Source organism: Drosophila pseudoobscura, chromosome 4 (assembly GCF_009870125.1).
Source record: "Drosophila pseudoobscura strain MV-25-SWS-2005 chromosome 4, UCI_Dpse_MV25, whole genome shotgun sequence".
Lineage (NCBI taxonomy): Eukaryota > Metazoa > Arthropoda > Insecta > Diptera > Drosophilidae > Drosophila > Drosophila pseudoobscura.
Window position 1 is genome coordinate 2,421,831 of NC_046681.1, and position 17,700 is coordinate 2,439,530.

The 17,700-nt window shown below is 38.0% G+C and overlaps 1 protein-coding gene across 1 annotated transcript; it reads left to right on the plus strand.

The window, feature by feature from the left end:
* The first annotated feature begins 1,387 nt into the window (after positions 1–1,387).
* LOC4811667 (uncharacterized) lies at positions 1,388–2,249 on the plus strand. The gene is made up of 3 exons (XM_001352220.4): positions 1,388–1,811; positions 1,883–2,047; positions 2,103–2,249. Exons 1-2 carry the CDS (start codon positions 1,442–1,444, stop codon positions 2,038–2,040), a joined length of 528 nt encoding a protein of 175 aa, XP_001352256.4. The 5' UTR covers positions 1,388–1,441; the 3' UTR covers positions 2,041–2,047; positions 2,103–2,249.
* Positions 2,250–17,700: the final 15,451 nt, after the last annotated feature.

The window sequence follows — 17,700 nt, forward strand, 5'->3', positions numbered from 1 at the left end:
AAATGGATTTGAATTTTTTGATTTTTAAAACCGTGTAAAAAAAGATCGTGCAAAAACATTCTAAATCAATAATTCTCAATTTTAATTTTTGATTTCGAAATCTGATCGTCGGAATTCCTTCAAGTTATGGTAGAAATCTTTGAATCTTATTTCCACCACTTGTGGATATTAAATCCACAAATTCATCTGCGATATCTTATTTTGTCTTGGTAAAACTTCGATATGTTATGGTGGTTGGAGGTTTACGTTATAGCAAAGACTACAATACCAAGATGTTGCATGAGCGACCAAAAAGCTATTCTATGGCGGGTCCTAACATTAGAACCCAAAAGGCACGAGGGAGCGCGCGGGGTTTCAATTCCCTTTTCGCCTGTACTTCGCCTCTACCGCGACCCCGCTGCCCATCGGTTTCGTCTGTTCGGCAACTCTAGACTCTCGAGCCTCAGCACCGTCGAAGCGGTGGTCGCGGATCGCCGATGTCTTTGGAGCGGCACAGTGGGACCTATGGCCGTCTCATCTTGCTAAATTAGTTAGTGAATATGAGTTCAATAAATATTTGCACACTGAAAAAATGTTAAACTTTGAGTGCTTATATCTCCTAAACTAAAACTATCTTGAAAATTCGATTGGTAAATTCTCTATTAGATGCGTACATTAAATTTATCTAAAGCACTCATACAATTTTTTTTACTATTTCGGCTGAGTCCCCACTGTGCCGCGCCAAAGACATCAGCGACCACGCTGCCCTACGGTTTCGGCACGCAGACGATTCATATTTTGATTTTGTATTCTTTCTCTCGAGACACACCGACTCGACGCTGACCAAGGCATTGACGAAGCCGAGTAGCGTAAAAGAGAATTGAAGTAATAGCCCCGCGCGCCCGTACCATGAAGCGTCAAACAAAAATTGAAAAAGAATTTGTTCCTCATGCAACATCTTGGTATTGTATAGTCTTTGGTTATAGCATACGACATTAGACTTTCTTAACTGACTCCCTGCAAAAACAGGGAGAGCTTTATGAGAAAATCAGGCAGTAGAGCTGGTAGAGGCGGTGCGGCAGAAGTGATCGGTTGTTACACTTTTCAGATCCAATTTTGCTGGCTGGCTCGTTTTCTTTGTGCGTCGGAAAACATAATTTTTATCGCAAATAATGCCTCACTTATTCGAAAAGTGTTTAGAGACGGCTACGGAAACTAATTTTGCATTTTGCCTAACTAGTTGGCAAACTAGTCTAACTAGTTAGCAGCAAGGTCTAATATCATAATACTATTATTATTTTCAGTCATTTATTTTTTTCTAGACTTCGAAATCCTACTTTTGTTTCAAACGATGTATCGAAAAAACATCGACTCATGGCATAATTCTAAAACCATCGATATGATCGATAGTAGTTTTTCAGCCCTTATATATAGATATATATATAGTGTTATACATCTAAACATGAAATCAGAAAAACTAAAAAGAAACTTTTGGGTCTCTGCTGAAATTGAATGTATGCTTAAATTTATAGGGGAGCTTAATAATGTTCAAAGATCTATTTCTGCAAATACGACGCAAAACACATTTAACCAAATTGCCAACAAAATGAAAAAAAGTGGATATCCAAATAAATCACCTACGCAAATACGAAGAAAATGGTTTCAAATGAAGTCTGCGTATTTATGTTACAAAAAAGGCAATATTGACCGACTGTTTCTTATACCTGAAAGATTTCGAAATGTAATTGCACAGTTTGTAGAAAACGGCGATAAGTTCGGCCGTTCATGTAGTATGTCGACTATCTCGTTGACAAATCAATACCATCGTTACGGTGAGTTAAACTATTACCCAAAAAATACGAGAATATATGTATGTACTTAATTATTTTACCTGTATTTTTAGATGTCAATTCTTTAGTCATGGATAAATTTTTGAACCAAGTTAAAAAGAACAATAAACTAGTCAATTCGGAATATACAAAACTGGAGCGATCTCTGTTGCAATATGACCACAAATGGCAAATCGTTCGAGATGCTAATATTATTAAAAATATAAACTAATTTTATTGTATGTAATGTGCTAATTTTCTAACATAAATTGAAAGTATTTTTTCTTCCTATAGGTTAATCTTGCCGATCGACTCTTCAAATATAAAAATAAGGTGCAATAAGTTTTATTACTTCTGCTTATGCTTGTGAAAATATCAGAAGTCCAAGCTACAGTTAGCAGCGACAATTAAAACTGTAGACTTCTGCAGCACAGCAAAGGGTTTCATTTTTTCTTCTGCTTTGAGTCAGACCAAAGACTATACAATACCAAGATGTTGCATGAGGAACAAATGCTTTTTCAATTTTCGTTTGACGCTTCATGGTACGGGCGCGCGGGGCTATTACTTTAATTCTCTTTTACGCTACCTTCGCCTCCGAAATGCTACTCGGCTTCGTCAATGCCTCGGTCAGCGTCGAGTCGGTGTGAAAGCATGTCAGTGTCTGCGTGCCGAAACCGTAGGGCAGCGTGGTCGCTGATGTCTTTGGCGCGGCACAGTGGGGACTCAGCCGAAATAGTAAAAAAAATTGTATCCCCTCGTGCGTTTTGGGTCCTAATGTTGGGACCCGCCATAGAAAAGCTTTTTGGTCGCTCATGCAACATCTTGGTATTTTATAGTCTTTGGTCAGACTTTAGTCAAAGTAGCAGTCAGCACCAATAAATCAATAAATCACTTCATTAAGTCAGTCATTCATTCTATTAGGGCCAGCCGCCGAACAATAAACGTAAATGTTTATAGATATGGCTATTGTATGAGCAGAGTGAGCCGTTCTGCAGAGCTGCTGAATTAAACCAAGCTTCTTATCTATTTTGGAAGCTAACAGGTGCCAAAAAAGCTGGTAATCTCAAACAATGTCTTTACGACAAAAGACCAGATAAAAACCATTCGACGAGATCGACCCGTTACTCAGTTTTTATGTAGTGTGTACATGCATTCTTATAAGATGTTTCGATTTCGTTGTATATTTCTCACTCCACCAGGGTCGGCTCTGGACGAGGCAAAAAGTGCAAGAAATAGAGCGTGGCAGTGTAGGGAAATGGTTTTCTACATTCTGACTACAATAATGATCCGATCTGATCAAAATGATATCTGGTAGATCAAATTATTTATGATTCTAGGTTTTTGGTTTTCTCGTACCCGCCGTTCGAGAGGATGTGAAGTGTCGTGTGTAAAATTGTAAAACGAACTTGAATCAGTATGATTGTTTTTATGGTAGTTCTTACAATCTATGAAAACTAGAAAACAAAGAAGATAGCGGCTATTGATGCTGATCAAGAATATACATATGTACATAAGTATGTATCTATGGGGTCGGAAACGCTTCCGTTTTGTCATATTCATGGCTGAATACCGGGTGAAAAAGTAATGCCGCGGCCACTGCCTACGAGGGTGGGCTGATAAAGAGTCTAACTGTCAAAGAAAACATGATTTTTTTTAAATTTCACACAATTTTTTTATGGTATGGTGAAATATTCTTTTTCTTCGCCATGTGCGAGCCCAAAAGGTTAGAATAGTAATTGTTCTCCATTAATTTTTCTGCCTCTTGGTGATATATTTACATGCCAGTTTCGTCTAGTCACAAAACAACGTAAAATTTCGTTAAACTTGCGTTAAACAATGCCTCCTTCGAAATGAAGCGGTTGAGCAATAGAAAGCTTAAATACTCGTGTGAAACGTTTCAAGCACGCTCACAAGAAATGTTTAGGGCCTTAGCAATCTCTCGCAGCTTGATTCAGCCATCATCCAATATTATTCCGCGGATATTATTTACAATTTCTGGTGTTGTCGCCTCTCTGGTACGTTCCTGACGGTACTCGTTGAAAATACTTGTCCGCCCCCGCCTAGATTCAGCAGTCAAATAGTTAATTTTTGAAAACAGTGGATCAGACTCATAAACGCAGCCCAATATTCGCCAATAGCCAGTGGTGCACCAGTAGGGTAAAATCCTATTATTGTTTGTTATTTACACTGCCCAATGTGCCACATTGTCATCCGCACATGTACTTATGTATGTATGTTTATATTCTCGCACACGGCAGCTACCTATGCAGCCGTTCTCTCGCTTCTGCATATCGCGCCTTTCTTTTTTTCTTTCGCTTTCGCTCTCCCGATCTTTCGCGCTCTTGTTGAAGCCTCGCTTGAATTGGGGTACGGGCAATTCGGCCAGCCTGCCCTTTATCCTGCACCAAGCATTCACTTGTTATTGCTCATCGTCTTGGATTCTAGTTCTTCAAGCTGAAGCCGTCTTGTATTTAGTTGCTATATTAACCAGTTCGTGAGCTACTATTTTATTTGAAATCAATCGTGTCAATTCGCGGAGTTCGTGAAGCATTTTCAAATAAGTAGAAGAAGATACCCAACGCTGCTAAATAGAGAAACTGTCACCAACCAGTGTGTACTTTCCCCAAAAATGGAAGAAGGCGATTATAGTGATGATTCCTGAGCGAAATAAGCCATCGTATAGACCAATAAACCTGCTAACTTGCCTTTCGAAGCTATTTGAAAAAGTCCTCCTAATGCAAAGATGCAATAAACAAATCAAATTTCTAAAAAAAAAAAAAAAGAGCGCCGAACCAATTTTCCAAACAGAGCTTCAATATTTAAAGGACTCCAAACATTATATTGTACATATATAGTGACATATCCATAATTCCCCACATCCCATACACATTATGTTTATGTACAATTCATCCACCCCATCCACACAAGTAACAGGACCCCACTCAAGAATCAATAACTGTTTCTTCCCATACTCCAAGCTAGGGCCCCCCATAATATAAACAATGGACCACATTGTTTCAGCAACATTAGAATCACGCCACTCTCGAGAAATCGATTCTTTAGAATCACGCCACTCATGAGGACCAATCAAAGCTAGACATAAAACCAAGGAGTATCACATTCCTAGCTCCGTCATGTAATGCAACACCGATCGCCAGCAGTGGATGCCTTTCATCAAAGCCGACGCATCCCCAAATATCGATCCAGGCACGAACGCCACCGACACGAAGATGCAGCCGAGGAAAGCAACGCCCGAAGCCAGAGTCGGGAGTTCCAAGAGAAGGGCTCATGGAAACTAGCCAGCAGCAGAGAGATCAGTTCCGTTTGAGACAAGCAGACCGAAAGTCAAGTCGGGGAATTCATTTAAATCTTGTGACATAAAGATATTTAAGTTGTAAAATAAAAGTCTTTGTTAAAAACTTAAAATCGAGTTGCGGATATTTAACTGGCGCAGTCGGTAGGATTTCGTTTAAAATTAACACCTATATTTCGGTAATGGTCAGCTTGTGTAATTTATAATTACTGTGATCACGTAATCCCGGAATTGTTAATAAAATTGTGAAATCCGCCAAAGAACCTATGTGCTGCAAGCACATACGATTTGCAAAACTAATTTAAGTGAACTGAAGTAAGCGGAGATAGTGAATCACCAAGGACAGTGAAACACTTAATACAAAATCAAAAAAACTTACAAGTGAACCAAAATAAAGTTAAAAACTACAACAAAACAAAACCCAATCAACACCAACAACATGGCGTTACCACCACTATCATTGAGCGAAATCCACTTGAACCAGGCACTGCTGTCGTTCCGACAAATACCTGCCTATGACGGTTCATCTGGACAGCTAAGCTCATTTATCAAACGAATCGAATATGTATGCGGATTATATCCAACTGAAGATCTTCGCCAACAAAGGATCCTATTTGGAGCGACCGAGATCCAACTGTCAGGAGAGGCACAACGCATATCGCAAATGATACAACCCAACACGTGGCTCGAACTGAAGACGGCGCTGATCAACGAGTTCAAAAATCACACACCATATGAAGAACTCTTACGACAACTATACACCACCAGATTCAACGGCAGTCTTCGTAAGTTTATAGAAGAAAGCATTATTAATAAACAATAAGCTAAACTTAGAAAACATACCAGAAAATAATGTCATTTATAAAAACGCTTTGAACAACAAAATTAAAGATGTCATTACTCGAAAACTTCCTGACAGAATGTTCATGACCTTAGCAAGAAAAGATATTACCACATTGTCTAATCTTAAGAAGGCAGCACAAGAAGAAGGATTGTACGAATCTAGTACAACAGATTCAGGTACAAATAAAGATCAATCGAAATCGTCTCAATCAAATCGAAAGAATGTTGGAAACTATTATCCAAATTATAATACTACTAACTATCACAATCAAACTCAGAGTTCATCTGGAACAGGTCAGACGAATCGAACAAATCAAAATCAAAATTCCCAAAATCCTGGATTATACAATGAGTTCAAAAATTCCTTGAATCAAGGTAGGGCTCAGAATCCATTCAATCAGCAAATATTTCAAAACCAAGCTAGTGGGAGTGGACCCAACCAACCTACTAAAAGAGGGAGGGAGAGCCAGAGTGGCCAAACGAAGATGGACGTAAATTTTCATCAAGCCGCCTCGGAAGAAACCGAGAAGGACCCTATATAAACATTACCATTAATAAAAAAATATTAAGGTGTATCGCTGACTCGGGATCATCGATCAACATCATGAAAGAAAATTACACAGATTCCGAGATAAAAGACGATAACCTTACGGTCCATACCATCAATGGACCTGTCCGTTTAACTAAGAGTATAATGAGGAATGCGAACAAAACATGTCCGTCCGAACAAAAGTTCTACATACATAACCTTTCCGAAAATTATGATATTTTATTAGGAAGAGAATACTTGATGGCAAGTAAAGCCGTCATCGATTACAGAAATGACACTGTAACACTAGGAGCTAGGTCGTACCCAATCATTCAGAGTGGAGAAGCTATTGAAGCCGGCAAGACCGCACAGAAGTGCACTGATCCCTCTACAAAAGAAGAGAAGATCGCACCTAAGTGCCTTGACCCATCTCCAGAGGGAGATCAATACTTCGCTTCCGCTCTAGACAGTGAATTAAGGGAATGTAATCAATTAAGATTGGAACACTTAAACGACGAAGAGAGGGAAGAGTTAAAGAAGGTCTTATATGAGTTTAAGGATGTGCAGTACAGAGAAGGTGACAATTTGACTTTCACAAGTACAATCAAGCACGAGATCAAAACTCAACATGAAGACCCGGTCTACAGACGACCATACAAATATGCCCAGATACATGATCAGGAGGTAAACCAGCAAATCAAAGATATGATCAGGCAGGGAATAATTCGAAAGTCGAATTCTCCTTACTGCTCGCCCATATCTATGATTCCGAAGAAGATAGATGCTTCAGGAAAGCAAAAATATCGAATGGTAGTAGACTATAGAAGTCTAAATGAAATAACAGTTAAGGACAAATTCCCAACTCCAAGAATGGATGAAATCCTAGACAAACTAGGTAAATGTCAGTATTTTACGACAATCGATTTAGCAAAAGGTTTCCATCAAATACCCATGGAACCTAGCTCAATCCCCAAAACTGCGTTCTCCACTAAGCATGGACATTACGAGTTCACTCGTATGCCCTTTGGGCTAACCACTGCCCCAGCTACCTTCCAAAGATGTATGAACAATCTGCTAGAAGAGTTAATCTTCAAAGATTGCTTTGTATACTTAGATGACATCATTATATTTTCCACTTCATTGGAAGAACACTTGTTGTCACTAAGGATAGTATTTGGAAAGTTGAGAGACGCCAACTTGAAGCTACAAATGGATAAATGTGAATTCATGAAAAAGGAAACTGAATTCCTAGGTCATGTAGTCACTACTGAAGGAATAGTACCAAATCCAGGCAAAATCTCTGCCATTGTCAAATTTCCAATACCAGAAACGACTAAACAAATAAAGTCATTCTTAGGTCTGTGCGGGTTCTACAGGAAATTCATTCCTAATTTTGCTAACATAGCAAAACCCATGACACTCAAACTAAAGAAAGGAGCTGTCATAGACCCCAAGGAAGAAAAGTACGTCGAGGCATTTGAGAGACTAAAAGTACTCATCACCTCAGACCCTATCCTTGCGTTCCCAGACTTTGACAAAATGTTCACGGTAACAACCGACGCTAGTAACATAGCATTGGGAGCGGTTTTGTCACAAGAACACAAACCGATCTGCTACGCTAGCAGAACCCTAAATGAACATGAAATAAACTATTCAGCCATCGAAAAGGAATTATTAGCGATCGTATGGGCAACCAAGTATTTCCGTTCATACCTGTTCGGTAGAACATTCGAGATACAAAGCGATCATAAACCCTTGATTTGGTTGAACAACCTCAAGGAGCCAAATATGAAATTACAAAGGTGGAAAATAAAACTGAATGAGTTTGATTTTAAAATGAAATATCTACCAGGCAAAGAAAATCATGTAGCTGATGCCTTATCAAGGGTAAAGATTAATGAAAATCTCCTGGGAGAAGCTTCCAATAGCGTTGGTGCAACTGTACATAGCGCACAGGAAGACAATCTAAATCACATTGCTATCACGGAAAGACCAATTAACTATTACAATCGGCAAATTGAGCTAATAAAAGGCAATGAAGATAAGGTAGAAACAATTCGTTATTTTCACAAGCTAATCATCAAGATCACGTATAAGGAAATGACTAACACCTTAGCGAAGGATATAATAAAGGAATATCTATGCACCAAAAAGAGCGCATTATATTTCCATAACGAAACAGATTTTCCTCCATTCCAAAAAGCCTATTTAGAAATCATTAATTCTAACAATATAACCAAAGCTATTAAATCAAGCACGAAACTCTTAGATATTCAGAATTACGCTGAATTTAAAGAAACCATATTAAAGAATCATAAAGGCTTACTCCATCCAGGGATAGAGAAAACCTTCAATTGGTTTAGGGGAAAATACTATTACCCGGATTATCAAAAACTAATCCAAAACATCATAAACGAATGTCCTACTTGTAATATTGCCAAAACAGAGCATAGAAATACGAAGTTGGCATTCGAAACTACACCGGAAATACTGAACATCAGAGAGAAATACGTCATGGATTTCTATATGGTTGGTAACCAACAGTTCCTATCATGTATTGACGTATACTCGAAGTTTGCCACTCTTGTAGAAGTAAAAAGTCGTGACTGGTTAGAAGCAAAAAGAGCCATCATGAAAGTTTTTAACGAGATGGGCAAACCAATTGAAATCAAAGCCGATAAAGATTCAGCTTTTATGTGCACAGCATTGCAAGCATGGCTGAATGCGGAAAACGTCAAAATAGAGATCACTTCCAGCAAAAATGGAATATCTGACGTAGAAAGATTTCATAAAACAGTAAATGAAAAATTAAGAATAATATCTAGCGAGGATAACACAGAAGATAGATTCACGAAGTTTTAATTAATTCTTTATACTTATAATCATAAAACCAAACATAATACCACAAATAGGACACCAGCTGATATATTCATTTATGCAGGCTCACCTGATTATGACACACAACTAAATAAAGTGAATAAAATCACTCAATTAAATAAAAACCGCATAGAGTATGAAGTAGATACCCGCTATAAACTATCACCTCTAGTTAAGTCTAAGGTAACAAATCCTTTCAAAAGGACGGGTGAAATTAGACAGGTAGACGAAAAACATTATGAAGAAAAGAATAGGGGTAGGAAAATAACTCATTATAAATCAAAATTCAAGAAAAAGAAGAAATCTAATAGAAGCAAATATAATAATTCCAGAGAAACCGAGGAAGTTAATGGAATCGGCGAACTTCAACACAATTAAAATCCTCATCTTCCTCATAATTACCATCGTAATGGCACAGGGCCAAAACATAGAAATAAATTCTATAAAATCCCAAAACGGATATATGATATTCAAAACTGGATCGATCAACATACCTATCAATTACGAATACCATTATCTAACTTTTAATGTAACTAAAACCGAAGAACTATACCAAAATTTGTTAAGGCAAGCCACTAAATTCCAGGACATAATCCAAATAAAATATCTAGTAGACAAATTGCAAAGAGAAATGAACGGGCTAAAAATAACCAAAAGAAATAAAAGAGGCCTAATCAATATAGTAGGAACAGCCTACAAATATCTCTTTGGAACACTAGATCAGGAATATAAAGTCGATTTGGAACAAAAAATAGAAAATTTAGCCAGCCATAGCATTCAAATGAATGAACTAAATTTGGTAATAGATGCAGTTAATAGCGGAATAAACGTTATAAACAAACTAAATGAAGAAAAAGACAGGAATCAACAAATAGAAATTTTGATATTCAATCTACAACATTTCACAGAATATATCGAAGATATAGAACTAGGTATGCAATTAACTAGGCTCGGTATATTTAATCCAAAATTATTAAAACAAGACTACCTGGAACAAATAAATTCTGAGAAAATACTAAATATAAAAACCTCCACATGGCTAAAATCCGATACCAACGAAATTCTAATAATTTCCAACATTCCCAAAGACATTACAAAAGTACCAATCTATAAAATCGTTCCGTATCCAGACGAATTAAATAACATGTTAACAGATATGACATACGACAAGTACTACATAAAAAATGAAGAAGTATTTGTTAAAGAAACTAGATTGAAAACCAATGACAATTGTATAAAAGGAATTTTAATGCAAACTCCCACTAAATGTCCATATTCCAAAACATTTCAAAACTTTCAAATAAACTTTATTGAACCCAATATACTAATCACGTGGAATCTTCCAAAAACAACGCTAAATAAGAATTGTGTAAACCAAGAAATCATAGCGGAAGGAAATACCATTATAAAAATCTACAACTGTTCAATCCAATTAAATGAATTTACAATATCAAACACAATGTTAGATTTTGCCCAGAATGTTTATGTCAACAACAACATAACTAAAATAAAACCACTGTCGTATGTCCAAACTAATGAAATAATTATGCAATACAACACATATAGTAACCTATTACAAATAAGTCTACTAATTTCATTTGTCATAATTATATTAGTACTACTAAGTTATGTAGCTGTTAAATTTACGAAAACTTCTAAAAGAGTCACGGTTAAATGTATAAACCCTATAATAGAAGCAGAAGAGGAACCAACCTCAGCCACCGCACTTGACAGCCCGTCACTATACCCGAGGGTAATCGCCTAGGGACAGGCTAATAACAAACGTTGGGGGAGTGACATATCCATAATTCCCCACATCCCATACACGTGATATTTAACTATATATATATTGTTTTTTTTTAGTCTTGATTAAACTTTACAAGTCAGAGTAGAACTATGTTTTTGTTATTGTCATCAGCTGATGGATGGTTCCAGTTGGAATCGGGGCGTAAAATCTGTCAAAAATTCCCAACCGTTCCAAATAAATGTGATCTGTATAACAAGGCCACAATAGCCAATTTGCACTGACTCAAAGTCACAAAGTTTAGCTTTTTTTTTGTTTTAATGTCATATTAGAATGCAAATATATTACACCTAATTCTGTTTTTACACCGTAGATTGGTGCCTGAAAAAACCGTGCCAAAATAAGAGATTGCTTGTATGCAAAAATAGGTGATTGGTTCCTTATCTCTAAAACCTATCTAACGTTGGAAACAAAATTTTCGTATAAAAAATGTTATTAGCAAACACGTCTGATTGCATTGTTAGTTCACCAAATACTAACACATTTCTATTGCAAGAATTGAATCCCCTCGAATTTTGACAAAGAGGGAATTCCCCTATATATATTTTTTCTATTTACAATTGCTCTGACCAGCAAATTTGCTTGTATGTATGTATGTATACACAAAAAAAACGAAAAACAATCAAAAAACATACATATGTATGTACATATTCTCTTTATGCTCTTTTTCGTTTTCGTATGGTTTCAAGCTGTGTGTGTTTTTATCTATTTGTCTTGTGTTATGTTGAACCGTGCTAAATGGAATCAAATCGTCTAAATGTATTTGAATTTTTTGATTTTTAAAACCGTGTAAAAAAAGATCGTGCAAAAACAGAATTAGGTGTATTGATAAACTACATTCTAAATCAATTATTCCTTCAAGTTATGGTAGAAATCTTTGAATCTTATTTCCACCACTTGTGGATATTTAATCCACAAATTCATCTGCAATATCTTATTTTGTCTTGGTAAAACTTCGATATGTTATGGTGGTTGGAGGTTTACGTTATAGCCTTACGACATTAGACTTTCTTAACTGACTCCCTGCAAGAACAGAGATACCTACTTTCGGTCTGTGATCTAGTCTGCTTCTCTAAAAAGCTTTGCAGCGTTCTAACAGTCAGTCGAGCGCGAATATCCAGGGGCCGAGTCCAAGTACAGTTTTGATGGCTTTTGTTGATGTTGATCTCAGCGCCTCAGAGCAGAACTTGACGCTGAGTCTATTCCATAAGCTTATGATACGTCTTCTTTTCGGTAGCTTGGCACCACACTAAATACAGGAGAGTTCGTCGCACCGCCGAGATGTAAATACAGTGCATCCAGGCCCATGTGCTGCTGAGCATCTTCTTGTATGCATAAAGCGCATTGGTGGCCATCTTCACCTCTTCCACTACCATGGGTTTCCATGCCAGCTTGCTGTCCAGTACTGTGTCCAGGTATTTGTCCTGTGTTTTTAGGGTCAGCATAGTTTGGCTGCCCCAATTGTATCTCATGGTAAAGACCAGACATCGACCACCAGATTCCATAGGAGGGGCAATAGGACTCCACTCTGAGGTATGCCCCTGTGAACCCCTTTTACCATGGAAGCGGTGCCCCACTCCTATTGCTGCCGTCTACAACTTAGGGGGTTCTTTGTCCAAAGTTTAATTGCTGGGTGTATATTAGTCGCTCGTAGGCGATTTTTTATTGCGGTCGTTATTAAATCCTCCGGAGATGTCAAAAAATACTCCCAGTGCATACTTTTTATTGTGAAGGTAACTCAACGGTAACAATTACCAAGTGTATTGCCGTCTCCACCGATTTCCCTTTGGTATAGGCATGTTGGTTATTTGTCATCAGTCCCCCTACCTCATTCCTGATGAGTAAAGCCTGGCAGTAGTTTTCTTAGTTCATGTGGCAGAGTGGCCGATGTTATACTAACTGGTACATCTTTTTATATACGCAAACTTGAGATAATTTTCTGCTTTTTTAAGCATATTGTCTGTGGCTATAAAAATTAATGTTTTCATAATTTTCTGAAACAAGTATTAAACATCAACTTACTTGGTAAGAATTTAATATATAGAATATCTTTGTATCCTGAGCATATGTACATTATATTAGTTAAAAGCTGTTGTTAAATATAAAATATTTTACATAACTTCTGTGGAATATAACTTTTAATATTCGATTGTATTCGGCTGGAATTTTGATCTATTTTTAGAAATTCAAAGCAGAATGGTTGTATAGAATTATGGTGCTAATTAAAATACCACTTAAAAAACGGGGCACTAGGACGTCCAGCTAAATTGTTTTCAGACTGCCAAAAATCAAAGGGTCTGTCATATAGTTATTGATGGTAGCCGCTCGCCTCAGCTTTTATAATTCTGGTAAAAGGAGTTATTCTCAAGTGGTTATTCAAGAGTTATTCTCGCGGTAGCGAGGGATGTAATGACGCTGTAGGTGGCCCAATCGCATTTCGCATATTTGGCTAATGCATTGGATACACAAACAAGAAGTAGATGAACAACTAACAATTAATTAAGTTTTCGATTTTGATTGCAGATCGCTGGTCTGGCTTTAAATGCTCTTGACTGCTAAACAAAATATATTAAATAAAAAATATATATATATTTTTTCGTCTAGCTAACATTTATCATTTAATTAAGCAACACTTTTCTATCTCATTATATTCATTCATTTCATTTCCCTTCATCGATTTTAATAATTTTTTAAATTACCGCGCAAATATAATTTTAAATCGATTTTACAAATTAATTTTGACGAATAGAGCTATAATTTTCTAGCAGCATAGTGATGAGGTAGTAATGTGGTATGGAGAGAATTGTACAGATTTCTAGGCTCTTCTCACTACTGGCAACCGTGGAAGGGTGGTTAAAGAATTGTGTGGGTCGACTGCCATCTCAAGACGCGCATGTAATATTTTGCATACGACATATATATGGAATCATATGATTGTGCCTTTGTGTATTTGGTTTTTTTTTTCTTTTCGAAGTTAGCTCCCTATTGAGTCACGGGACTCTATTTTAAAGTTGATGTAGTAGGAGTCGAGACACGGTCATGGTGTGAATCTTTCTTCCATGTTCGTCGGTTCCCATGAGCCATCAGCTTCCAAAGGGCGTAGTTTGAGTTTATGTCTTCTCCGGCCTCCGATAGCAGTTGACCATTGAATGATAGGCTGTGGCAATGGGGATCTCCACTCACAGTGTTGAAACCACGGCCGCCGCATTCTGAATCGGCCCCAACTGCACAGCGTGATTGTGGTTATGGGAAATGTCCTTCCCAAAGAGTACAGCTGATCCTCCTCTGGCCCTGCTGCTTGGGTGGTCGGCTCTTTAACACTCGTATCCGTGGAGCGTGTAGTTTTATCCTGGGTATAGGCAGGTATTAGCCACTAACATGTTGTCAGTATTAAGACGCTGTAAAAATAGAGCCATGTCATGGGTGTTATGAGTCAGGCCACGGTCGTTCCAGAATCCGATCCTTAGGTCCGACAGCATTATGGTCTGCTGACGGTAGGGGTGTACCTGCGTTACGCAGTTGGTCGAGTGATTTCAGAATGCCTGCTACTGCCATTGTGGGGCCCGCTACTGACCTCTGCACCTCCATAATATCTGAGCTGTGGAGAACCCTGGGCGTTGGTGGACCAAGTTGGCGGCTTGCGTTTTCCTTGAAGCTTAGGGAACTATGTGTGGTAGTCCTGCTGAGTCTAGTAGTGCCGGCCAGTATCAGCGTAGGTCTATTGGGGCTCGTTTCGGAGAAAGGAATCCGCGAAGGATATCCCGCGCTGTACTACCATTAGTGGGGAATTTAGTGGGTTTGGGGAAAACTCATTTCCCCGTTCCAGAGATAGAGATCGAGGCAAATCTTGCCTTTGATTCAGCCATTGGTTTCAAGGAAGGTGTGAGCGATATCCTTGATGCAGTACTTGGACGACTGTAAGAGGCTGATGTTGTGGTTGACGTGATAGCTGTCTTGACTATCGAAGTGGTAGTGGCTGCTGGTCCAATCCCATCTTGAAATAGGGTAAGCAACAGACCTTTAGCAGAAGGAGGGATACGTGGAGGAGAGTCCATAGAAAGGAGCGAACTGATGTCTGAGTCTGCATCATCATCTAGAGAGAGACAATAGAGGGACAGCCGGCAACTTAATAGCCGGATTCAAGAGCGCGATACTTTCACGCCTGGAAATTTTGCAGGCTAGGCCCAGCATGGCCTCAACAACAATTTTTTTAGGTTAATTTTTATTTCATCAAAATCAAAAAATCACCTTTTTTTGGAGACCATTGAGGTCTTTAGGAAGTTCCGTTCTGCATTGGTTCTGAAATGCGTATAACTTCTTACTTTTCGACAGATTGAGTTATTTAAACTCTTATTTTAGGATGATTGAAAATTTTATTTGTCCAAAGAAAGGAAATTTACATTCAACTAAAATAACTTTTTTATAGTTTAAAATATAAAAAAACCCTCAATCCAGGCACTAGGCAGGCTCAGGTTTTCAATTTCACAAAAATTATCGGATTTACTTTTTAAAAAACATAAATTGGTTTTCCTGTTTTGACAAAACGCAAAATTTATCCTCCGCTGTTCCGTCAAAGGGGAAAAATTGTCCTCGCAGAAATAAAAGTTAACGCCTTTTTATACCCGAAACTCAAAATGAGCATTGGGGTATATTAGATTTGTGGTAAAAGTGGATGTGTGTAACGTCCAGAAGGAATCGTTTCCGACCCCATAAAGTATATATATTTTTGATCAGCATCAATAGCCGAGATGATTGAGCCATGTCTGTCTGTCCGTCCGTCTGTCCGTCCGCTTCAGCGCCTAGTGCTCAAAGACTATAAGTTCTGAAATGCGTATAACTTCTTACTTTTCGACAGATTGAGTTATTTAAACTCTTATTTTAGGATGATTGAAAATTTTATTTGTCCAAAGAAAGGAAAATTACATTCAACTAAAATAACTTTTTTATAGTTTAAAATATAAAAAAACCCTCAATCCAGGCACTAGGCAGGCTCAGGTTTTCAATTTCACAAAAATGATCGGATTTACTTTTTAAAAAACATAAATTGGTTTTCCTGTTTTGACAAAACGCAAAATTTATCCTCCGCTGTTCCGTCAAAGGGGAAAAATTGTCCTCGCAGAAATAAAAGTTAACGCCTTTTTATACCCGAAACTCAAAATGAGCATTGGGGTATATTAGATTTGTGGTAAAAGTGGATGTGTGTAACGTCCAGAAGGAATCGTTTCCGACCCCATAAAGTATATATATTTTTGATCAGCATCAATAGCCGAGATGATTGAGCCATGTCTGTCTGTCCGTCCGTCTGTCCGTCCGCTTCAGCGCCTAGTGCTCAAAGACTATAAGAGCTAGAGCAACGATGTTTTGGATCCAGACTTCTGTGATATGTCACTGCTACAAGAATATTTCAAAACTTTGCCCCGCCCACTTCCAATCTGTTGCATACACAATATTGAGGCTACGAGAAAACTAGAAACGCAGAATCATAGATAATGACCATATCTGTCAGATTGCTGAATCTGGATCAGATCAGATCATTTTTATATCCAAAAGGATCCTTGAACTCATATTTTGCAATTGGCAAAACCGACCATGAAACCTGTGTGTTAGAGAGAGACAGAGCGAGAAAGAATGAAATTGTTTTCTTGATTCTGGCTATAATAATTATATGAACTGGTTCAGATTTTGCACTCTAGAAGATATAGTTATCCTCTACGATTCTGCGTTTGGTTTTATCGTATCTTTAAAAATGTGGATGCCACAGATTTTCGTCCTTTGTGGGGGCGGAAGTGGGCGGGGCAAAGTTTTGAAATACTTTTGTAGCAGTGACATATCACAGAAGTCTGGATCAAAAACATCGTTGCTCTAGCTCTTATAGTCTTTGAGCACTAGGCGCTGAAGGGGACGGACAGACGGACGGACGGACGTACTGAGGTTTTCCATCTATGCAGTCCATTTCGACCTGCATGTATTGTTTGTTTATTTAATTGCTGAAAAATACAAATCATAAAAAAAGAGAGCAACTACATATGTACATACATAGGTACATATGTATGTTTACTTATTACCACCAATTCCAGGTCTCTCCATTTTGTTTTGTGTCTATTATATTTATATATTTTTCTTGGTCTTCAACTATTTAAAATTCGAATTAAGGTTTGAAATATGTATATCTAAGCGCGAACTATTTTTATTGCCATTCATTGCTTTTTAGGGTTGCATTCGAAAACCATCGGCACTTTCGGATGGTGGGAATATTTCGGAACAGCAAAACATCACGGACCATCCCCGAAATAGATGGTGGATGGTCGTCTCTGTGAATAGCCTATAGGTTGCTTTATTGCTTTGTGAAAACAAGACACTTGTGTTTTGAAGTCCTAGTTAGGTTAGGTTAACCCGGAAGGCCCTCAGCGGGGCCACGCATGGGCCAATCTGGCCCTTAGTTATCTGGATAGGGGGGGTGTATGAACCGTCGTGGGAGTGTTTATGTGGTTATAAAGTCCCCGAGAATCGAGGTGTTTTTAGCATA

What these genes read in the sequence shown, in the direction of transcription:
- LOC4811667 (XM_001352220.4), top strand. Translation starts at nt 1,442, where the DNA reads ATGAAATCAGAAAAACTAAAAAGAAACTTTTGGGTCTCTGCTGAAATT. An exon ending in AAATCAATACCATCGTTACG is followed by an intron (nt 1,812 to 1,882) that starts GTGAGTTAAACT and finishes CTGTATTTTTAG; the next exon opens with ATGTCAATTCTTTAGTCATG.